Source organism: Oryctolagus cuniculus, chromosome 15 (genome assembly GCF_051225735.1).
Source record: "Oryctolagus cuniculus isolate XC-2025 breed Fujian yellow rabbit chromosome 15, ASM5122573v1, whole genome shotgun sequence".
Lineage (NCBI taxonomy): Eukaryota > Metazoa > Chordata > Mammalia > Lagomorpha > Leporidae > Oryctolagus > Oryctolagus cuniculus.
The window spans coordinates 33,250,464-33,275,167 of NC_142881.1; the positions used below are offsets into that span (position 1 = coordinate 33,250,464).

The 24,704-nt window shown below is 46.9% G+C and overlaps 1 protein-coding gene and 1 long non-coding RNA gene across 9 annotated transcripts; one reads left to right on the forward strand and one right to left on the reverse strand.

Annotated features, from left to right (window-relative positions):
* The first annotated feature begins 903 nt into the window (after nt 1-903).
* OPALIN (oligodendrocytic myelin paranodal and inner loop protein) lies at nt 904-15,373 on the forward strand. Of its 8 annotated transcripts, none has more exons than XM_089314637.1 (7): nt 904-1,742; nt 2,642-2,881; nt 5,103-5,138; nt 8,457-8,492; nt 9,208-9,289; nt 11,261-11,317; nt 12,889-13,027. In XM_089314637.1, the coding sequence occupies exons 1-6, from the start codon at nt 1,740-1,742 to the stop codon at nt 11,278-11,280; spliced, it is 417 nt and encodes a 138-aa protein (XP_089170763.1). In that variant the 5' UTR covers nt 904-1,739; the 3' UTR covers nt 11,281-11,317; nt 12,889-13,027. The 8 variants fall into 8 exon arrangements, with proteins under 8 accessions (XP_089170763.1, XP_051679423.1, XP_051679425.1 ...); XM_051823462.3 differs by lacking the exon at nt 9,208-9,289 and adding an exon at nt 9,470-9,592 and having other exon boundaries at nt 1,235-1,742; nt 12,889-15,373; XM_051823463.3 differs by lacking the exon at nt 9,208-9,289 and having other exon boundaries at nt 1,133-1,742; nt 12,889-15,373.
* Nucleotides 14,244-22,834, reverse strand: LOC149121950 (uncharacterized). The gene is made up of 2 exons (XR_016222072.1): nt 19,499-22,834; nt 14,244-19,105 (listed from the first exon to the last, which is right to left on the reverse strand). It is a non-coding gene; the product is annotated as an uncharacterized LOC149121950 (long non-coding RNA).
* Nucleotides 22,835-24,704: the final 1,870 nt, after the last annotated feature.

The following is a 24,704-nucleotide window of genomic DNA, read 5'->3' on the forward strand; positions in this document are numbered from 1 at the left end:
CCAAACACTCAGTTTGGCCTCGATGCCAGACCTTTAAAGTATGTAGCTGTTTTGTGATGTGTGTAGAATCTCAAGCATTTATGACTTTTCTGTTCTTTTCCAGCCACCAGTACTATAGATAGATGATTGATAGATGACAGATATGCAGATAACAAATGATAGATAACAGGTAACAGATATACAGATTACGACATATATAGCTAGCTAGATGATAGGTAAATAGAAAGTAGATCCATAGGTGATAGACAGATAGATAGGTGAGAGATAGACACTAGCTAGATAGCTACATGGATGATAGGTACATGATCAATACCTACATAGATGCAAAGATCACGGATAGTAGATCCTTGGCAAGGCTTCTCTGCTACAGCGAACACCCGAGCACTGGGGGTGCGAGGAGGTGACTGCCGGTGAATCTGTCAGCGTGGGCTGATTATGCTGCAACCGTAGACAACCCCCAGGCTGCGGGGGCTGTGCAGGAGAAAGATTTCTTTCTTGTCCACACTACGTGGTCTCCCTTGTGGGTGACAGGGACCCAAGTACTTGAGCCATCACCTGCTGCCTACAAGGCAGGAAGCTGGATCAGAAGTAGGGTAGCGGGGCCGGTGCTGTGGCACAGTGGGTTAAAGCCCTGGTCTACAGTGCCAGCATGTCATATGGGTGCCGGTTCGAGTCCCAGCTACTCCACTTCCGATCTGGCTCCCTGCTATGGCCTGGGAAAGCAGTAGAAGATGACCCAAGTCCTTGGGCCCCTGCACCTGTGTGGGAGACCTGGAAGAAGCTTCTGGCTCCTGGCCGTTGGGGCCATCTGGAGAGTGAACCAGCACATGGAAGAGCTCTCTCTGTCTCTACCTCTCTCTGCAACTCTGTCTTTCAAATAAATAAAATAAATCTTAAAAAAAAAAAAAAAGAGAGAAAAGTAGAGAGGCTGGGATTCAAATCATTCCTGCCTATAAGGGATGCAGGCATCCAAAGTACAACTTAACCTCTGTACCAAATGCACACTCCTCTCCTTTTAAATTTTTACTTTATTTGAAAGGCACACACACACACACACACACACACACAGTGCTTACTATTTTAAAGAAGCAGATTTGTCACAGGCATCATAAGCTATGGCAAACAGGCTGTGTGGCTGCCGCCTCAGCTCCCGGAGGTGCCCCACGGGAGGGGCAGAGGCCACTCTTACAGCCAGGTAGCCCCGAGTGTGCTGTTCCCTGCGGCAGCCACGGCCCTGCCTCCGACACAGAGTGGGCGGCAGCTCTCCTCCTCCTGCAGCCTCTGCACTGCGGCCGGGAGCGAGGGTAGCGCTGGCACCAGAGCAGCCGGCCTCAGAACTGCGGGACCTACTGTTTCCAAAGAGCTGCCGGCTGCGGAAGCCCCCAGGCTCTCAGGCCGGCTGTGGCGGCTTTGCTGACTTACAGGTGTCACCGAGAAAGTGGTCTGGAGGGTAAGAAGGACAGAAAACAAAGGCAAAGAGGGTGACTGGCTCCGGTCATAGGCAGTGCCAGGGAGCAGGAGCCCGTGTCCCCGAGGGACGGGCTGAGGACTTGGCTACTCCCCTGACCATACATGGCTTGGCCAGGACTCTCGCGGAGCCACCTCTCACTCAGCTCTCCCAGCTGGATGTTCTCGCATACGGGAGGCACAAGCTGCTGATAGCCGCGGCGAGCGAGGAGCTGGCCAAGGCCGTGTTCTTGAGGACTGCCTAGGAGAAGGCTATTGGAAGACTTCCGGAAATGGTGAGTGAGAACCAGCAGCTTTTCTCAGCCTGGTCTCCATTCCTCTCTCTCTGAAACCCAATCCCCGGGCCTTCAGAGCTCACATTTAGTTCAATGAAACCTAACTGTACCCTCACTATAGTGAAATCCAGGACTTTGTTCTTCATTTGTCTCCCTGTGTACAAATGCTAACTCTTTTTACAATTTCCATCTAATATTTGCTGATCCAGTTTTAAACTCTGATATTAAGACTCCGTTTTGCAGAGTAGATAATTTGAGTTATATTCATTTCCTAGTGGAAGCTCGGGTCCCAGCAGTGATCCCATCATTTGTGTTTGTTCAATCTGCCTTCTGCTACCTTGTCAGCAATATTGCATCAGAGACTTCCCACCTTTCTTACTGATGTGTGATGCCTATTTGGTTGTGACTCAATCAAATTAAGTTTGTAAGTTAGGAGAAAGACAGAAGAGGTGACTATGATTTCTGTATTAAAAGATTGTGGGTCTAGGGATGAATGGATTAAAAAAAGCGGTGAGAGATAGATAGGTGATAGATAAGTAGATATTGGAATATTATTCAGTCTTTAAAAGGAGGAGATTCTGCCACTTGCCACAAGTTGGATGCCCCTGGAGAAAATTTCACTAGTGAAATAATCCAGACACACAAAGAAAAATACATGATCTCACTTACGCATGGAATCTTTAAAAAGAGAAATTCAGGCTTTGGAGTTAGGAAGAGCTGGGGTCTAATTTGATCGCCACCGCGATCAGAAACCTGTCTTGGTCTCAGCTTCCACACCTGCTGGGAGGTTACGAGTTCAGCATCTGATGCACCCTCGATGACAGTGAGTTAGTGTCTGTCCCTCCCCTCTCCCCTCACAAACATGAGTGACAAGTGACACTCAGCTGCTGGGATCCCAGGGCGCCTTCAGAGAACACTGCAACACAGTGCTCAGGCCAGCAATTGACAGCAAGCGGATTGCACCACGTGTGGTGCTGGGGATATTGCGTCCAATCCCACCCATCCAACAAGAACTCCCCGAGTGGGTCCCCACGCCCAGCTCCGTGCTGACCAGGCCGTGGAGACTACAACGCCATGCGCTTCTGCACACACTGGAGTACTTGCAGTTTGGAAGGACACTCTCTTGTGATATGGGCAGGGTGAGTTAATAGTATCCTGTTTTGTGGATGGGAAACCTGAGGCTGGGGGATGGATTTGTTGGGAGGAAATGGAGGCCTGAGTGTCTGAGCAACTGATGCAGGGCCACACCAAGTGGCTGCGGCTGGACTGGAGCCCGGGGCAGGTGGCCGTCAGCCCAGGCCTCTCTCATCTCACTCAGCTGCATCTCTACAGAGCACCGCGTCAGCGTCTGCTTCACCCAGAGTTACGTGATGTTTTTCTCTCCGTGAGAGCTCTGCACTGTGTTTCTACAAAATAAGAATGTCTTTCTGAGATGGCCCAGAATCGTCGTCATCGAAATGGTGAAAAACACTGCGTGCAAAGGCCCTCTTGTTGCTGCCCTTGTCTTCTGCCATCCCCCGAAAGGGAGCTTTGTCTTGGGCCTGCTGACCTCAGTGCCAGTGTTGGCTGATGAGCTAAGGCTCTGGGCAGCTGCAGTGCAGCGACCACCAAGGGTCTTTGTAGCACCTGTTGTCTCGGTTGGTGCTAGCCCAAGAAGGGCTGTGGTTAGGTCCCTTGAGCAAAAGAGCCCTGACTGCAGAGGTCCAGATGTCTCCCTTACTCCAACAGTGCTCCAGAAGCAGCAGTGCATGGTGCTGGGAGCCTGGGGGCTCCAATTGGTCTACAGAAGTTGCAGGAATTGTTGGGAAGCTTGCAAGGGGCAATGGCAGAGATTGTTAGGAAAGCCAGGTTCTGGTGAGACTTGGGCAACCCATTTGTACTCTTGAGCCTTGGTTTCCTGTTGCTAAGAGACGGAGAAGTGAATGAAGTCACCATTGAAGTATGCCAGCACCATGGAACACCTTACCTGAGCACATAGTCTTGGGGGAAGGAGCAGTGTAGGTGGGCTCCCTAAAGGGTTCTCATTTGTTAACCAGGCTGAGTCCCACTCACCTCAAACTGGCCAACACAGGGGTTGCCTCCTTCTGCATGTGCAGGACCGCCTCCTCCGTGGCCACCTTTCTGGTTAGATTTGAGTCGTGTGCACGGAGCCCACGTGGCCTGATTTGAGGAAGGCTCTGATTGTTCTCATGTACCTGTGAGGTTATTTCTGATGAGTGCTTGGGTCTCGGTCTCCTGTTCTCCAGAATAAGGGTTTCAAAGGCCTTGACCTTTGAGGCATATCAGGACCAAAATGTTAGGATTCTTTTGGAAACTTTAATCCTTTGCTGTATCCCTATCACTGGATAACATTTAATTTTAAAGCTCAGCAAATGCGCCAATTTAGAGGAACTGGACTCAGGCTGGGGAGGCTGTGGGCAGGATCAAGAGCTGGAGTTTAGGCTGAGTCCTGGCAGGTAGGGAAGGCTGGGGCTGAAACAGTCAGGGACGGCTGGGCTCAAGGGGCTGAGTCTCAAAAGTGGAATCCAGACCACTGCAGCCCAGGGGAGCCAGGGACTGAGTCAAAGCATGGTCCAAACATTGTCCCCGCCCAGGCCCTGAGGGGACTTGGCGAGGAGCAGCCCAGGAAGACTGGCACTGACAAATTGGAAGTGGGCGACAGCAACCAGGGGGAGACAGGAGCCCTGGGGACTTGATCCAGAGAAGTGGGCACTTGCAGGCTATTTGGAGCCCATGGTCTTTAAATATTGACTTTGTGTTGGGGAGGGCGGGTAAGGCAGGGTGATGGGTGTGGGGAGGGTGGAGACAGGTTGGTTCTAGGAGCCTGGAACCCCCACAGGCAGGCTCAGCACACACAGGCACCTTGCCTTTCCCAGGGCAACTCCTGAGAAGGTGGTTTAAGGGTCGGGTGTCCTTGTCAGAGCAGGCCTTTGAGGACTCTTTATTTTCTGTGCCAAACACAAAATACAAAAGACTCCCTGAATTCACAGTTTTTTCCTTGAAAGGAATTCCAAGGGGAGAAAAAGTCTCCAGCACGTCCTGGGTTCTTAGTCACGTCCAGGTGCCCTTGTGCCTCACAGCTGCTGGGGCACTGGTCTCTCTGCCGGGTTCTCACTCCTGCCCAGGCTGAGGATCTGGGGAGGGGTGGGGCCCTTCTGACTGGCCCCAGGGGGCGGGACTCAGGATGACCTCAGGCTCCTGGCTCCTCCTCCTTCTCTGGAGGCTGAGACCAGGAGCAGAGATGTGGTTGGCTGAGCCTATGGAATCCTCTGGAAATCTGTGAGGGCCAGTGAGTTTGGGAGAAGGATCAGGAGCTTGGTGAGCGTTCTTGGAGCTTTAATGTCTCTTCCTGTGTTGCAGAGTTTTTCACTGAACTTCACACTGCCGGCTAACACGGTAAGTACAGCCGTCGGCATTCACCCGGTGGGTCGGCCAGGATGGGGCAGAATGACAGGGCAGCTCGCTCCCCCACCTCCGCCTCCTGCACAGTGGCCTACAATGTCCGGCAAAGGCACCAGTGAAGAGCGAGCGGTGCTGAGAGTAAACCTTTCAGTTATAAATAAATACACGTTTTGAAAAGGAAAATAGGAAAAGCAAAAACTTAAGGTTCTCATCAGATGATGCCGCAGGTGTGGGACCCCCGCTTCCCAGGTGACCTCACACAGATTTTGAGTTTTGTTGTCGTTGTGCTATCGTGTTCTTACCTACGTGAAATTTCATGTCAGAAATGCTGTCCATCGGTCTTCATAACTAAGGATGGTCACTATTTCTTTACTTGATCGGGTGTAACCAGCAATGATGCTGTGATAGCTGTCACTGGAGCTCATCCTTGCCTGTGTGTCACATTCTTTCCTTGGGATGTATTCTATTTTTTTTCCAATTTTTCTACTTCATTTATTTATCACTGTTTTAACTTTTTTTAAGTTTTTTTTTATTTAATGAGCATAAATTTCCAAAGTACAGTTTATGGATTACAATAGCTTCCTCCCCCCCGTAACTTCCCTCCCACCCACAACGCTCCCCTCTCTCACTCCCTCCCCCCTTCCCCTTCACATCAAGATTAATTTTTCAATTATCTTTATATACAGAAGATCAATTTAGCGTATATTAAGTAAAGATTTTCACATTTTGCTCCCACACAGAAACACAAGGTGTAAAATACTGTTTGAGTACTAGTTATAGCATTAATTAAACACCTAAGAGTAATTGTGTATTAATTACAGAGTTCAACCAATAGTTTTAAGTAGAATATAAAATGCAACTTTTGTATTGTTGTGGCTTCCCCCCCCCCACCTCCCTCCCTCCCGTGGCCCTCCCCTCACCCACTCTCTCTCCCATCCCGCCCTTCATCACGTTTCATTTTCAGTTACCCTCATATACTGAAGATCAACTTAGTATATACTAAGCAGGGATTTCAACAGGCTGCACTCACACAACCACACAAGGTATAGGGTATTGCTCGACTAGTAGTGTTGTTTTTGAGTTTCATAGTAAAACACATTAAGGACAGAGATCCTGCGTGGGGAGCATGAACCCAGTGACTCCCGTTGTTGATTTAACAATTGGCACTCTTATTTATGATGTCAGCAATCACCCGAGACTCTTGCTATGAGCTGTCTAGGCTATGGAAGCCCCTTGAGTTCACCAACTCTGTGTTTAGTCAAGGCCGTATCACAGTGGAGGTTCCTTCCTCCCTTCAGAGAAAGGCGCCTCTCTCCTTGATGGCCTGATCCTTCTGCTGGGGTGTTATTCATCAGGATCTTTCATTTAGATTGTTTTTTGCCACCGTGTCATGGCTTTCCATGCCTGTGAGACTCTCATGGACCTTTTAGTCAGATCCGAATGCCCCAAGGGTTGATTCTGAGGCAGGAGTGCTGTTTTGGGCATTTGCCATTCTATGAATCTGCTGTGTGTCCTGCTTCCCCCGCAGGATCACTCTCTCCCTTTTGATTCTATCTTTCATTATTTTCTTACACTGGTCTTATTTGTGTAATCTCTTCGACACTTACCCTATCTTTTTGATCAGTTGTGTATTTATACATATCACTTTACCAAGTGTGCTGGCATTGGTACCTGCCTCCTTGGTAAGGCTGAGTTGAAATCCCCTGGCACATTTCTACTTCCACCATTGGAGGTAGGTCTGAGTGAGTATGTGCCGTCCTATATATCTCCTCCCTCTCTTATTCCCACTCCCATGTTCCACAAAGATCAATTTCCTATTAATTTTTAAACGCTTAAGAATGGTTGTGCATTGATTACAGAGTTCAACCAGTGGTCTTGTGTAGAGCAAACTGAGCAACAACAACAACAACAAAAATACTAAAGGAACAAAATAGTAAGTTGTTCCTCAACAGTCTAGACAAGGGCTGCTCATGTCATTGTCTCTCATAGTGTCCATTTCACTTCAATGGGTATCATTTTAGGTGCTTGTTTAGTTGCCATCGATCAGGGAGAACATGTGATATTTGTCCCTTTTGGACTGGCTTATTTCACTCAGCATGATGTTTTCCAGCTTCCTCCATTTTGTTGTAAATGCCCGGATTTCATTGTTTTTTACTGCTGTATAGTGTTCCATAGAGTACATATCCCACAGTTTCTTTATCCAGTCGGGATGTATTCTAGAAGGGGAGGTATGGGCCAACCGAGCTGGGCATTTGGTGACTCGACGCTGGCGGTTAGCTGGAAGGTAAAACAGTGACTTTCCGTTGGTCATGGTGTCCAGTTTCAGTCTACAGCTGCTCTTCCATCTTCAGCTCCCTGCGGTGTAGATTTCACTAACCAGGTTGTTTTCTGATCAGTAGTAACTTGCCGTGATCGACTAAGGCACTTTCCTGGCCCAGCTTTTAGTGGGTTTGGCTGTGTCAGTTTTTTTTTTTTTTTTCCTCCTAAGTTGTATGGTTGTTCAAAGAGAATAAACCACATGTTACTAGGAGGAGGACTCGCAGGCTAGTGCTCTGTTTACAGGGACATGGGGCATGGTTTAGAGAACAGCTGGAAGTCAGATCCCTGACTTTCGATGCCCGCCGCTGTCTGCCCTGCAGGGCCACATCGCAATGCTCTGGCACCTGCCTCCCTGCTTCAGCCTCTGCCTGTTGTTTGCAGACAGCTCTCCCAACCCCTTTCCTTACCTGTCAAAACCTTTTCCGGCAGGCCTGGCTGGAATTTCCCCCCAGGCTGTCACCTCTGAGCAGGTCTACCTACAGAGACCGCAGGGTTGGCCCATGGCATCAAGATGACACAGAGAAACCAGAAACCAGTGCTGGCAGCGGTGGGGCGAGCGGGCAGGAGGAAGCTGGCTAATGCATCCCTTCTGGTGCCATCTGGGCTCACGGCTCATTGCTCCGAGAACCGTCCCTTCCGGAACCCTCTGAGACCGGGAAGGGGAACCACCGTCCTGGTTGGTGTCTCCTCTCCAGTACTGTGACAAGGAGGCCCACCGTGTGCTGGAGGGGACTGGGGACTAGGGAAAGGAGGAAGCCTTTTTGAGTTACAGTAAATCCACAGGGTAAATAATGAAGATATGACCTGAATTTCTGAATTTTCCCTCCTTGTGGCCAAATTCCAATCCAGTTCTTGCCTGGGAAGCAAGCAAGCGAGGTTCTGTTTGATAGGTGCTGTTGGTGACAGAGGTTTAGTGAGAAGGTGAGCTTCAGCCTTGGCTGCTTAGCATTCCTGGATTTGTTCTCTTACAAGGCCTGTTCTTTCTCCATGCAGACTTCCTCTCCGGCTGCCACAGGTGGGAAGGAAGCAGTAAGTATGTCGTTTCAATCACTGAGACATGGTCTGGGCATTTATAAAGTGGGGTAATAGGTCTGTACCCCACTCATGCACTTGTGTTGAGGATTAGTTAAAGCTTAGGACTTGGCTCAGTAATTATTCTTATGGCCAGTTTTGCTCCAAAGTGAGAGAGAATGTGCAGAATCACAGATGAGTTTCCCACAGTGTTGAGCCAAAGAAACCAGCCACAAAGGGTATGCATCTCACAGCTGTGTCTATGTGTTGATGCTGTAGAACAGACAAAACCAGCCAGGGGAGTGGTCCCACCCAGGGAAACTGGAAGGGAGACTGAGGGGGTCCCAGGGTACTGTTCTGCTTCCCAGTCTGGGAGCTGAGTCTATGAGTGTGCTCATATGTGCTAAGTCATTGAGCTATATATTTGTGGTTTATGCACTTTTATCATTTGTCAATAAAATCACCTCCTACCCCCCAAAAGTGAAGAACTCAACATTCTGTAGGAGTTGAACATTTGCAGGGATTCTGCGGATTATCTTTGCTGGCTCCAGAAAATCTGCAAATTTGAAAATGGAGGTGGCAACAAAGTTGGCTTAGAATTTGAAAATCAATTGGTTAATGTGTTTGGTGCAAGTAAGTTCTTAAAATCCCATCAAAATGGCCTAGGAAATAATAAAAGCTCTGACTCGGTATCTCACTGATGCTCCGAATTGCACCTGTTTTCCCTCTGCAGAGGAGACGCTCATGCTTCTGCTCCCAGAACTCCTGCTTCGGCCCACTCTCCATTTCTTCCAATGGATTTTCATCCTCTCCCAGTAGGTTTAAACTATATGAATGGCGTCCTAGGAAGCCAGTCATTTGCTGTGGATGTTTTTGTTCGTAGCTGCCGTGGAGGGCCCAGGCAGGCTGCTCTGTTCTGTTTTGGCTCTGTTGAAGGGGTCCTTGGTTCCTGAGCAATCTGGCAGGCCCTGACTCTGCTTGTCTCCCTGTGCCAGGACTGCGGGCCCTCCCTTGGAATCGCAGCAGCCGTGCCATCCCTGGTGGCCACAGCCCTGCTGGTGGTGTTACTGTTTACTGTGCTTTACCGGAGAAGCCGCGGCGGCAGCGAATCCGTGGAGGTGACCACCACCATCTTTGGGTCTGACGTGCCAGCGGGAGTTGGTGTCTTGGTGAATGGGGCTTGGACTAAGGGGGTGTCTGTTTCCTGAGGATGAAATAGTGGCGTTTCCGGGCCATTATTTCCCTCTCAAAGGTGATCTTGTGCTCCAGGCAGAGCTGATGTGTCACACAACCCTCAGGTCACCTGGCAATAGGATGGCGTGGGGAAGACAGAAGGCAGCAGTGGAAAGGGGTGTTTGTGGCTAGGGTGCACATGAGTCTGTACTGTGGTGTGCTTCCAAAGTGGAGACAGAAGAAGTGCAGGTTCCACACGGAGGGGATGAAATGAGAGACGGTGAGGTGTCTCTGGTGGGGAGAGGTACAAGGATGGGGCTCTGTTTGTCTCTGCCCCTTTGCCACGTCTGAACACATGTGAACGGAAATCACTGCCACTCCCCAACTTCCCCATGCCAGATGGCTCTGGGGACCGTGAATGGGATTCAGAGGCCACCCCAACCAACGGCCGCCAAGGTTTCATGGTTGTGATACAACCGTATCACTTGAACTCTGGGTGCTAATTCTAGTCCCTATTTATGGATACGCATGGTTGTTTTTGCACTGGTAAGTACTAACAGGGAGCTAGTAAACTAGATTCTAATTCTGGCTCTGCCACTTTGTAATTTACATGATTCCACACCTTGGCTAATACAACTCAAACACAGGAGCCATAAAAACTGCCCTCCCTATTTTAAGAGATAGGTAAAACTGGGGCCAGCACTGTGGCGTTGTGGGTAAAGTCACCACCTGCCAGTGCTGGCATCCCATTTGGGTGCCGGTTCGAGTCCCAGCTGCTTCACTTCCGATCCAGCTCTCTGCTGTGGCCTGGGAAAGCAGTGGAAGATGGCCCAAGTCCTTGGGCCCCTGCACCCACGTGGGAGACCCGGAAGAGGCTCCTGGCTTTGGATTGGCCCAGCTTCCACTTGGGGAGTAAACCAGTGGATGGAAGACACCCCCCCACACCGCCTCTCCTTCTCTCTCTGTGTAACTCTGACTTTCAAGTAAAAGTAAATAAGTCATTAAAAAAAGAGAGAGATAGGTAAAATTGTAGGATGAAATGAGATATTGAAAGATGAACATCTTTCCATCAAAAGCTTGTAACCTGAAACCACTAACAAGTGTTGTAGGTGGTGGTGATATTAAATAATAGTTTCTCAATCTTCAGTGCACTTCCTTTTTAAAAAGATTTATTCATTTATTTGAAAGGCAGAGCAACAGAGAGAAAGAGAGAGAGGATCTTCTATTTGCTGGTTTATCCCCCAAATGGCTACAATATTCAGGTCTGGGTCAGGCCAAAACTCTGAGCCAAGAACTCCAACCTGGCCTCCCATGAGGTGGCAGAGGCCCAAGCACTTGAGCCGTCTTCCACTGCCTTCCCAGGTGCATTAGCAGAGAGCTGGTGAGAAGCAGAGGGGCTGGGACTAGAACTGAACTCTGAGGTGGGAACTCTGAGGTGTAGCAGGGAGCAGTTTAACCTGCTGCACCACAATGCCAGCTAGGCTAAAAACACTAGTTAACATTTTACAGCTTTCTGATGATCTAATCTGCACTCAGTTTTAAGAACCACTGATTTCAGTCATTGCTATGGTCAAATACTGTGACTGTTTCTCTTCTTTTTTTAACCAATTTAGGAAAGCGAGAGACCATGTGAAATTACAGAAATCTATGACAATCCCAAGATCTCCGAGGTAAGAACTGTTACTTACAATCTCTATCTACTATTCGCACAGTCAACTAGCCAGAAGTATGTCAGCAGGTGTGGAGAGGAAGTGACCAATGAAGCTCCACCACAAGGAGATCCCGAGTGTGTTACCATTGGGCAGACAGGAGTTCAAGGTTGGCTTAATATGAGGAAATCAATTTAAAATAATTTATTCTCTGACAAAAGAGAAAAATCACATGACCACCTCAATGGGATAAGAGAGTTAAAAAAGTTTAACTGTGATTTGTGATATGAACGCTTAGCAAAGACAGAATAGAAAATTCCATAGCCAGAAAAAAGAATCTTTTTAAACAATTACTGCGAACATCATATGTAAGGGTAAAATGTTGAATGCATTCTGTTCAAGATTGTAAATAAACCAAAAGTGTTCACTAACAGCCCTCTGTTCAAGATTGTATTCTAAAACTGTACAATGTGGTAGGATTAGAAGGATATATGCAAATTGTAAGGCTGAAAAGGAAGAAACAAAATTGTCATTATTGGCAGATGTTGACTGTCTACATAATCCACAGATAAATTACTAGAATTAACAAGCTATTTTAACAAGTTCACTGGACACAAAAACCAATACACAAAAGTGATTTGCATTTCCCATCACCAATAACCAGCAATTAGAGTAATTTTTAAATTCTCTTTTTGTAGTGGTAATAAAATGCTGAATAATGAATTCAACAAAAATATGCAGTCATTGTGTAGAAAATAATAAAACTTTAGTAAATGACACTGAATAATACCTAAATAATGGGGATTATATATTATGCTCCTGAATTAGAAGATTCAATATAATAAAGATGTCAAATAATTATGAACTGATTCATGGGATAGTAATTTTGATATAAAACCCAATATATTTTTTCATGAAAATTACTAAGTATTTATAAAATCTATATGGAATATGATATAAAAAGATTTTTAAAAAAGCAATGAACAGATGAAACAAATAGAAAACAAATAGAAAGGTGGTAGACTTAAATCCAGTCATACCAATGATCGTGTTAAATGTAAATGGTTTAAATATTCCAGTTAAAACACAGAGATATTCAGATTGGCTATACAAAGCAAGATCCAACTATATGTATTTACTTCAAAGAATATATGGGAAAAGAGAATTAAAAGATACATTTATTTAGGTGCAAAATATTTTTAAAACCATGCATAGTTTTTCATGATACACATTTTCTATAAAATTTTGAAAGGCCCTTGTATGATGCCCACAAAGGCTCTCTTTAAACATAAAGACATGAATAGGTTAAAAGTTAAACTATGAAAAAAGAGACACCACAATGACAATAAAGAGTTGAGTGACTTGAAAATCCTCCCATGGCAGGAAGTTCAGGCAATTGTAGATCATTTATCTCTAAGGATCATTGTTCTTCCTTGCCTGATCGCCAATGTTTTAAAAACTATTGTTTCAAATGTTTTGTCTGATTTTTTATTGTTTCAGGTGGGAGGGTAAATTTGTTTGCTGTCACTCCACCTTGGCCAGAATCAGAATTCTCTGGTATATTTTTTTAAAAATCTGTTTGTTTTGTCAAGAATCCTAGATCACCTACACATGAGACGAATACGGCAGGAGCACCAGAAGGCCACATTTACGTGAGGACTGTCTCAGGAAGTGAGCAGCCTGTGCGCGACACTTACGGCCCCCGTGAAGAAATGGAGAGGAGGAGGGGACTGTGGTGGCTTATTCCCAGACTGAGCCTAGAGTGACACGGCTCAGTCAGGGAGCAGACCTGGAGCTGGAACAGGGCTGGACACCCCGGGATTTGTGCTCGGCCACGAGAGATGCCAAGGTGCTTCCTAACCAATCCAGATTTCATTTACAGATCTGGAGCACTCTGGGGTGGATTTGTCTCTGCACAGGGGACAGTGCCAATAAGGTTCATTCCAACTCTAGACCTTGTGGTTTAATAAGAAGAGAAGCACAGGTGTGCCCACCCTGTGTCTCGATGGAGCCCTTAGATTCTCTTCTAACCCCAAGGGGAGTTTGTTGCCTTGATCATTCTGAGAAAGGGGCTTGATTTCTGAATATCTTGCCTTCTGTCCCTGATTGCACATTCCTTTTCTCAAAAAAGTCATTAGACCTGTCCTCTATGGCAACACTGGCCAACATCAGTCTGGTACAAGTTGAGGTATAAATTAACCTTAAGGGGCATTTGCCAGAGGAATCCGTTTCTTACTTCTGAATATCACAGGGGAGCCACCTGTTCCCTGAGCACAGGGCAGCATGTGGTGGGTCATGTCATCAGGCAATGGAAAGAACACGAACTCTAGAGTCAGCTCTGCCACTAGGCTGCTGTTTGACTCTTGCAGAAGTTGTCTGACCTCTCCAAGCTTCAGTGTCTGCTTTTGTAGAAGAGGAGATACTATTACTTGCCTCACGAGGTCATAGAAAAGATTAAAGTCCAAATTGTTGACATCTAATGATAATTCTAGGTGTTGCTAGTGTCTGTGAAGTTTAAAATCCAGCCATGACCCTGTCTTTACATGTTACCAGAAAAATCAAGTGCTTACAAGTTCCAGATTCCAAGTACAGAGACCTGTGGCATCACATGTAACTTTCAAGATGTTGAAGCTGATAGAAAGTCATCTTTCAAATTTAGAGGATGTTGTTCTTTACAATGGGACATTTTGCATTACCATACCTGTGATGGCAGTTCCTCAAGTATCTTTGTTTAACCTTTGTGCCTTGTGGGTAGTTGCTAAATAACTCTTTAGAGTGAAGAGGAGCCCTGAGTCCCTGCCAGAATTGTACCCCGAGTGGTGTTGGCCCACTGACTGTGCTGGCCTACACCCACCAGTATGCCATATCTTGTGTGTATTGCTCCTGCTGTTCTCTGACCCCAGCAAGTCCTTGCCCCAGCTTTCCAATCCCCCTGCCCTGCCTCCCCTTCTTTTTTTTTGCTGCATTATCCTTTGTCCTCAACACCAATATCATTTTCTCCATGACTTGGGACGAGCTGGCTTCCTAGCATGTGTCCCAACACCTCATTCTTTGAGAGTATTCAGGAAGGCAGCTTTGCAATGGTGTGTGTGTGTGTTGATGGCAAAGAGGAAAAGGGAAGGCAACAATTGCTCCAACAGATCGTTAGAAATGAGGCTGTTTCCATTCTGTGGTAGTGAAGAGAAGACCCAGGCCCTTGGATGATCATGGGGAAAAACTGTCTGGCAGGAAGAGTGATCAAGAGGCCCAAATAGATGAACATAGGACCACTGGAGCTGGCTGAGTGCCTGGAGTCCAAGGGGAGCCCATGGACAGCATCAGGGGGCTCATGCCAGGCCTCTCCCTTCACTTCCTCAAGGGGGCGTCCAGGCAGCTTGCATTGCCATTGCCTCTGAGCAGACCAGACCTCCCAGTGGAAAATCTTGGGGTCCATTCACTGGCTCCAGGAGCCACCTTGACACCATGGGGAACATTTCTTTTTGTTTTCACTCAGCGTCTCTGATCGCTCGGATATGTGCCTCCTCCTCCCTGGATCTATACACCCAATCACTGCCCCTGCCAACACCTGCTCTCCAAATCCTCTTGTGACCCCTGGGTTCAGTCAGCCTGACAAGCAGATTTGGCCATTGGTGTGCAGACATTCCCAGCGATCATGATGCTTGTAGGTCTCCCACATATCAACAAGGATCTCAGATTTACTGAGAGCTCAGCTGTGGCATTGGCTTTGACCTCACAGGTTTCAGCTCTGGGGTAGATGGCTGAGCACCTGGAGCCTCAGTTCTACACTCAAAGAACAGAGATGGCAGCTCTCATTCCTCAACCTCACCAGGTAATTGTGCAACTGGATTGAAATTCACATGTGAATAAGCCTTGGAGCCTAAAAAGTATAGTGTGACTTGTATTTTGGATCATTTATTTTAATTATACTTACAATCTATTGCTTAGAATCTTTATTTCAAATTGTTTCTACCAAACTAGCAAGGTTGACTATTTCTGTCGTTTATATCCACTATGATGCAAAGAATTTATTTTGGAATAAGTGAAAAGTAAAATTTCCCTTCTTATAAACTTATAAAATGTCTGTTGCTTTCTTTGCCTGAATTAAAGTTTGGGACATTGGCCCTGGACTTGGAACCAAGATTATCCCTGAGATACTCCTGGTACAGCACTTTCTGGCCGGGCTGATGATGAAAATTCAGTCCTTCCTTGGAGGGCAGCCCACAGGATTACAAGGATGAGACTAGAAGTCTGACACTCTCGTGCCCTAATCCAGGGCTGGTGCTAAGTACTGTGTCACCCTGGGTTGGTTGCACAAGGTTTTTGCGTCTCATGTGCTAATGTGTCTCCTGGTCCTTAGATTGATTTGCCACTAAGGTTACATCAACCCAGTTCAAATAGTCTTTTAAAATATTATTTATTTATATTTATTGTTAAGGGAGAAAGAGAAAAGAGAGAGAGAGAGAGAGAGAGAGAGAGAGAGATCTTCTGTCTATTGGTTCACTCCTCAAATGCCTGCAATAGCCAGAGCTAGGCCAGACCAAAACCAAGAGTGAGTGACTCCATCCAGGTCTCCCACACGGGTGGCAGTGACCTAAGTACTTGAGCCACCATCACCTCTGCCTCCCAGGGTATATTAGTGGGAAGCTGGAATTGCAAGTGGAACCAGGACTTGAACTCAGGCACTCTGATATGGGATGCAGGCATCCTAAGAAGTGTCTTAACCACTGCACCACATGCTTGCCCTCAGTTCAAATATTCTAACTTTAGTTTTTCTGAACCTCACAAAGTCTGCCCCTTCTGCCTCCCTGCTCCCCACTCCCTTCAGCACATGGCCAGGGCCTCTATAGCTCCTGACTTCACAGGTGGCAGAGTTGTTTTATTTCTCTTGTATTTTGCCAAGAAATAATGATGATTACACAGTTTTCCTTATGGCATTTGCCCTTGAAACACTGTAATGCTAACAAAAGAGCAAAGCCCAGCGATAATGACTGCTTTTTGACATTGCCAATTCATGTGATCTTTGCAATCCCACTGTCGTGGAGAGAATCGTTGCCTAACACAGGAATTGATTGGACAAATGTGTGCTGACTTCTTCCCTATGTCACACAATCTGCCAGGACCTAAGACAACATTTGGGACATAACATAACAAAAAAGCTAAAGGCAACTGGGTCTTCTTGAAAATGTCTCTCCAACCCATGGATTTCCTGTCTATTGCAGGAAATGACATCAGGAAATTTTTCATAAAGGCATTTTTGCCTCTGGGCTCAAAAACATAAAAGGGTGTGTCTCCCTTGGGTTCAAACAATAGCAGATTCTGTCTACATGGTCTTTCCCCCTTTTTCCTATACCTGAAGCCAGAAGAGAAGGAGAGGTAGGCAAGAGTCTTCAGCCACAGAATTTCCAAATGGCTGCAGGAAAGTCTACACCTCCACGTAAAACTCAGAAAGATAAAGGGCTGTCTCCTCTACCCTGCAGTGAAACTACCTGAACTCCAGTAAGCTAGGAGGTATAAAAATACCCAAACTGGACAGACTAGCCTGGGGGACATTTTAGAAGATGACTCAGTCTGTCCAAGAAAGCATTTGAAAACAGGGCCATTTAAAAGACAGGCTGAACAGGACTTGGGGCTTAAAAATGGATTTATAAGGGCAAGGAATGAATTTCTTACAATGATACATTGGAGGTGGTAGCTTTGATGTGAGGACAAACAAGGATGAAGGAAATCTACCACCAATGGGATGATTCTGTGAGCAGGAGTCAGCTGACAGTTATGGCTGACCCCTGGTCAAGGATTAGCCATTGAGAACAGCCAAGGTCAAGATCTGAATTTTTGTCTTGAGGGCAGGGGAAAGCCCAGTCTGAGTCTCACTCCTTCTATTTCCTCTCCCCCAGCCGACAGGGCTCCTCTCTGCCCCTCAGATACCTGGTGTAAGGGATTTCTCCCTGATCATTTGTTGCCATGGTTCCTCCTGCCACATGGGACTTTCTGCTTTTCAGACACCATCATCCTCTGACCACATGGCCTTGGTGTGTGCTCTAGATGAGATAGAGCTGCAAGCTCATGGAGGCCAAGGGAAACAGAATCTGTAGGGCAGAGCTGGAGAGGAGAGGCGTTCACAGACAGAACTAGAGGACTACCTGCAGAAGGATTAGAGGGAACAGTACCTCAAGTTCACGCGGGCCCAGGAACAGCCAGAGTAAGCATCCGAATTTATGAGGATCAGGTAGATTACTGAGAAAAGTATTGCCTCCATAGTGGGGAAGAAGATTAATCCTAGATTAAATTAGGTTTGTGCTATTCTACTTCTTCCCAACAAAGCATAAAAGTAAGGTGGGGACAGACCAAATTATCTCCCACATTCTAGAACAAAGCTCAAGAATATTTACAGGAATATAAAAATATCCAGATTACAACAGGGTAAAATTCACCAAGTCTAAAATCCAATAAAAAATCAACAGTCATTCAAAGAGGTAGGAAAGTATGACAGATGAGGAGAATATTTATCATTAGAAACTGATTCGGCCGGCGCCACAGCTCAATAGGTTAATCCTCCACCTAGCGGCGCCGGCACACCGGGTTCTAGTCCCAGTCGGGGTGCCAGATTCTTTCCCGGTTGCCCCTCTTCCAGGCCAGCTCTCTGCTGTGGCCCGGGAGTGCAGTGGAGGATGGCCCAAGTGCTTGGCTCCTGCACCCGCATGGGAGACCAGGAGAAGCACCTGGCTCTTGCCTTCGGATCAGCGCGGTGCGCCGACCGCAGTGCACCAGCCGTGGCGGCCATTGGAGGGTGAACCAACAGCAAAAGGAAGACCTTTCTCTCTGTCTCTCTCTCTCTCACTATCCACTCTGCCTGTCAAAAAAAAAAAAAAAAAAAAAAAAAAAAGAAACTGATTCACAATCTACATAGATGATAAAGACATTAAAATTGTTGTGAGTATATCCTATATATTTAATAATTTAGAGAAAAAGTTGAATGTGTTAAAGAAATGGAAGATGGTTTTGTGAAAACCTAATTTATACATCTGAAGAGCATTTTGCCAAAGATAATATACCAATGACAGATAAACTCATGAAAAGATGGTTAGTGTTGTAGTCATTTGAGGTATGTAAATGAAGATCCATTGGCGGAACACCTCGCCCTTGATAGTCTGGACAAGCAAGTGTTGGTGAGGACTAGGAAGATCTGGGATCGTCACACACTGCTGGCAGGAATAAAAGGAAAATACTAACAGTCGCTTTGGCAAACAACTTGGTGGTTTCTTGAAAAGTTAAATATATACCTTCCAAATGACCTAGCCATTCTACTCCACTAGCCCGTCTCATTTCTGAATTCTTTCCTGTGCAAAGACAAAAACTTCTAAGAAGCACCTCTGGTAACATATTCATGTGCAGTTTATTTTATGAAAATTTTGCCTCCATTTAGTTTGGAAAAAAAATGACATCAAAGTGCTATGGGGCTATAATCTGTCTTTTTTTTTTTTTTTTTTTTTGGAGTACAACAACAGATTATGGGGAATGTGGTTGGGTGTCATGTTAGGATAAACACAACCTTTCTCTGAAGAAATTCTTTCTCCGAAGAAATTGAAACCAGACAGAAATAGGTGTACTGAGTGCCTCTGGGGTAGAATGGAATTCACCTTCAAGGGCTTTTCACCATCAACTTGACCTGAAAACTCAAAAAGCTTCCAACAGCACACGCGCTTCAGACAGGGTGCCTCAAAACAGCCTGAGTTTCCTAGAATTGGAAGCAAATGAGGATCACTCCACACTCAGGATTCTTCACCTGCATGGCTTCAGGACGCTGGGATCCTGGGAAGTTGTATGTAAATTTTGTCAGTATAATCACCACTCAAGGCAGACAGCCCACCATGAGTTCCTGGGGATTCTCAAGGGATTTGCATCACTTCCACCCCAGCGTTTTCAACATCAACAGCGATCATTGCAGTTGGAGATCAGGACAGAGATACCAAATTAGACCTCTCTTAAGCAACCTGTTGCGGTATAGTTAGCATAAAATGATTTGAAATTAGTAAATGTTGCACTGTGTTAATTTAATATTTACATTTTCCCAGAAAAAGGAAAGCGCAGTGAAAATAGTAAGAAGCCCGGATGTGAGTTCTTAGTGTACTTCTCATTTCAAGATACACAGTATTGGAAAAGTAACTGCCAAAGATCCCCCTCCTCATTTATTAACTTACTTACAGCAAGTTGGTAAAGATGATTAAGCCAGCCTTCTCTCTGCCTCTGGGTCTCCAGGGTAGGAAAGGTCAAAATATTCAACCCAGCTTTGTAAACTCAGCTTCCTGGGAAAATATCATCCCCTCATGCCATGGACACACGGGACCTATGCACTGAGGCTACAGCATTGTTTAAACCCAGAGTCACCACGGGGAGGGTCACGAAGACTGTCCTGCACTTACCGCTCCAGGACTGTGGCTCTATTTCTTTATTTAAATGCCTTTGGATTTAAATGCCAGCCTGGGGGCCAGCGCTGTAGCAAAGTGGGTTAATGCCCTGGCCTGAAGCGCCAGCATCCCATAAGGGCGCCAGTTCGAGAATCAGCTGCTCCACTTCCGATCCAGCTTTCTGCTGTGGCCTGGGAAAGTAGTAGAAGATGGCCCAAGTCCTTGGGCCCTTGCACCTGCATGAGAGACCTGGAAGACGCTCCTGGCTCCTGGCTTCAAATCAGTGCAGCTCCGGCTGTTGCGGCCAACTGGGGAGGGAACCATTGGATGGAAGATCTCTCTCTCTCTTCTCCTCTCTCTGTGTAACTCTGACTTTCAAATAAATAAATAAATCTTTAAAAAAAGAAAGAAAGAAAAAAAAAAAAAAGCCAGCCTGGCCAACATAACTGATTTGTTTCTTTTCAACTCGGATGCCTGCTTTCTGGCAAGCTGTCCCCAAGCACTGGAACTGTGATTAGATGATATAACTTCCTTTTAAACTGTAGCATGTTTTCATTTTAAATATTTATTTACTCATTTGAAAGGCAAGTTACAGAAATGAAGTGGGAAAACTCCTGTGCTGGAGGCCACACCTCTCCGCCCCCTTGTAATCCTATCAACCCACCTGTCAATCAGACTATGTAACCACTCCCCTTTTTGAAGCTCCTAAGAAGGTTGGAGAAGGGGAGGCTCTCTGCCTTTCTCTCCCCTCATGGATCCAGGCAAGCCTGGTTTGGAAGTCCCTCTTCACTCCACCCTGGCCCACTCCCCTCAACAATGCCCTCATGTTCCTGCGTATTCTTCTCATACCACAAATAAACCCTATCACGCTGCACGTCGTGTTTGTACCTGTACTTAGAATTCTTCTCTAAGTAAAAGGCAAGAGCCTGAAATAGGAGTTTGAGCCTAACCTAGCCCACAACAGAAAGAGGAAGGGAGGTGGGAGGGAGGGAGGGAGAGAGAGAAAGAGAGAGATCTCTACCCACTCATTCACTCCCCAAATGGCTGCAATGACCAGGGCTGGGCCAGTCCAAAGCCAGGAGTCTGGAACTCCATCCAAGTCTCTCATATGGGTGGCCCAAGCACTGGTGTCATCTGCTGCTGCTTTCCCAGGCACATAAGCAGGAAGCTCGATCAGAAGTGGAGCAGCCAGGACTTGAACCACCACTCACATGGGATGCCTGTGCTGCAGGCAGTGGTTTAACCCATTGAGACACAATGCTGGCCTCCCATTTTCTCACCTTAAAAGCAATCTGCATTTACTACTTTGTTTTATTTCTTATAACAATGCCATATGGGATGTGGTACCATTGTTACTGAGCCCATTTTACATATGAACGAATCAAGGCCCTAGGAAGTTAATGTTATTAGTCCTGAAGACAGTAAAGCAGTTTGTTTTGAGGAAATGATTTGAGTTTGCATGAAATGAGGAGTTAAGAGTAATGAGCTTGGTTGGTTTCTGAGGAGGGCTTCTGAGCTGTTAAGGGGAATCCTCTGATATGCATGCTGGGGGAAGAACTTGAATGCTTAGAGTACTGTGAATTCATTGATAAAAATGCAAGTGAAATAGAGAAAAGTGACTCCCCAGTGGTTTCCATCTGTTCCAAGAGATAAAGGCCAGTAAGTACCCGAAAGCCCCCTGTTGGCCTCCACAGAAAATGCGGGCTCACTGGTGGGACTTGGGTGGCCTGCAGATGCGGGCTGGCAAGTGCAGACAGGTGCAGCAGGGCCGGGAGTCCGGGAGTCAGAGCACATCCCTCACCTTCACACCTCCCGCTGTGGCTTCACGGGCCGGGAAGAAGCACGGCCAGTGCCTTAGTGTCCTTTTCCGCAAGTTACTACGAATTTGCTCCAGTCCAAAGGATTCTCGAATCAAGCTCGTCACAAACACTGCCTCATGCACTCCTCCAGTGGGTGCCTAGGAAGGAGCCAGCATTTTACCGAGGAGGCGATCAAAGCTCAGCGCGGTTAGGTGGCTCGTCCACCGTCATGGGGTGGGGTAATAATTGGGGAGGCCACAGTGGGTGCACAAATTTGCTGTGTGACGTTTGGGCACTGCCTCTCTGCGGATCGTGGTTTGCTCTCTGTAGAGGAGGAGCTTGGACTAGAAGGCCTCTAAGGCCCCCCACTCAACATTCCTGGGTTTCTTCCTCATTCTACCGCTCTAAATAGGATTGTCTTTGCCTCTGAAACACCTTTTGTTGGCCACCAGAGGGTGCTGTGCTCCCAAATAAAGTAGGCGGCAGGGGCAAAGACAGTTCTGATTCTGGCAGAAAGAAAAACAAAAAAACAAAAAAACACTTGCAGCCTAGCCTAGGACGTCTGTGGAATTCTCCACAGGGCTTTTCAGAGAAGAGAATTCGCGTTAGAATCTCTGAGATTCTCTGGTCCTCCTGCACGGACCGGCAGGCACTGGGCAGAATCAGAGCTGGAGAGCTGTTAGTGTGTGTGTGTGTGGGGGGGGGGGGTTCCCTACACATTTCCCCAGTGTCAGGCCCCTGGTTCTCCTCACTTCGCCTCCCATTCTTGCCACATCACCGTCCCACTGCTAATATTCCCTACAAGCTTTTTCGTATGTTGATTTACTTTTCTTATTTAAATATTATATTCAAAAAGGAAGATTTATATCACTATTATAAGAGGAAAAGCATTGTTTTGTGGCAAACACCAAAATAAATTTCTTTCTAGAACATACACTTCATGCTTATGATTATATTGGCAAACATTTTTGACAGGTTGTTTTTTGTTCTATGTCCTGTGGCTAGAAAAATGGCTGTTAACATGGCAAACACTTGAATATATTCATTAATTAAGTCAACTTAAAAATATTCATAATACCAGGGGCCAGTGATATGGCATGGAAAGTCAGCCACCACCTGCAGTGTCGACATCCCATATGGTCCTCGGTTCCAGCCCCAGCTGCTCCACTTGCAATACAGCTTCCTGCTAATGCATCTGGGAAAGTAGCAGAAGATGGCCCACGTGCTTGGGCCCATGCACCTTCATTGGAGACCCAGAAGAAACTCCTGGCTCCTGGCTTCAGACCAGCCCAGCTCCAGCCGTTGTGGCCACTGGGAGTGAATCAGCAGAGGGAAGACCGAACTCCCCCCACCCCTTTCAAATAAATAAGTAAATCTTTTTAAAAATTCATAATACCTAGAATAATCCTGAATAACACACCTGAAACACTGGGGCAGCAGAAAGTGATCGGTGTGAACAGGCAGGCAGCTGGCTGAGTCTACGTGAGCTGGAGCCCTTGCAGCCCTGCATGTTATCTATCAAAGACGCCTGCCTTCCCAGATGCCTGTGTCTCATCCAAGGCCAAGAGGGAGATACCCTGATTACATGGATATCAAACCGCATGAGGAGGTGCCATAGACTTACCAGATGGCATCACACATGCAAAAGCACCACCCCTACCTCATAAAAGAGGCTGAGAACAGGGGCCGATGCTGTGGAGTAGCAGGTTAAGCCTCTGCCTGCAGAGCCGGCATCCCATACGGGTACCGGTTTGTGTTCCGGCTGCTCCTCCTCTGATCCAGCTCTCTGCTATGGCCTGGGGAAGCAGCAGAAGATGGCCCAAGTCCTTGGGCCCCTGCACCCATGTGGGAGACCTGGAAGAAGCTCCTGGCTCCTGACTTCCGGATCGGCCCAGCTCCAGCTGTTGTGGCCATTCAGGGAGTGAACCAGCAGACAGAAGACCTCTGCCTCTCAAATAAATAAATAAACCTTTAAAAAGAGAGAGAGAGAGAGAGAGAGAGACTGAGAACAGGAGAGAACTCTCTTTTTTTTGCTGCGGACCATGCTGGGAGTGCTATTCAAGCTTTTTCCTCTCTCTCTCTGGGAAAGCCTCTGGTCCACTCATGACAGGTGCTTCTCCGTGGGGGCAGCCCACACTCATGCGTGAATGGATGCTTTCTCTGTTGCTGTTAAATAAACTCTGTTCCTACAATGCCTCCCCTTAGAATTCTTATCTCTGTGTGAGGCAAGAACCACAGTGGAAACTAAGGTGCTCACGCCCACATCAGAGGATGAAGACTTTGAGCTGCGAGGCATGTGAACAGCACACGGTGCCAAATGGTGAGAGCTCTCTCCACTGGATGTGGCAGCTGTCTGCCTCCTCCAGATCCTAAGCTTTCTTCAGTCAGCAACACAAGATGTCACCTATGAGGTCTTCAAGAAGTTTGTGGAAAATGAGAATTATGAAACATTATTCGCAGCTTAAAAATGCTTTATTTGCACCAAATAAACTTGTCTTTCAACTCCACTTCCCATGAACTTGATGAAGTGCCCTGTTCCATGCCTAACCCTGCAGCCCTGTCCAGAGCACTGTTTTCCGTCTGAACCGTCTTGGCTCCGGGTTGGGCATCTGCCACTTGACATCCGGTAGGACAGCTGTTGTGAAACCCAACACAATGGAAGGCAGTGAGCGTCGGGCGGGATGCGGGGAGCCTGGAGGGCCTGAGTCCTGCAGGTGGGACTGTAAAATGGTGCGGCTGCTGTGCAAAGGCCTACGGGGCCGCCTAGGATTTTCACTTAACCCAGCAGTTGCACTTCTAGATTTATACTCTAAGAATGGAAAGCAGAGACTCACACAGACACGTGTTACCCATATTCCTCATAGCATTATGCACACTATCCAAATGGTGCGAGCAGCCCTGATCCCCGTCAGTCCGATGAGCAGGTCAACAAGAATACAGCACACTGACCGAACACACTATTATTCCGCCCGAACAAGGAAGCCAATGTTGATACCCGTGACATGGATGAGCCTTTAAAGCATCGAGCTAAGTAAAGTCAGCTGATCCCGTATGAAGGCGCTGGAAAAGGCAAAGTCATAGACGGGAAGCAGCAGAGAGGCTGCCAGGGAGTGCAAACTTACCGCTTAGTGGGCACAGATTTGAGGTGATGAGCAAGCTCTGGAGATTGCTGGTGATGGCTCCACAACATTATGAACACACCCA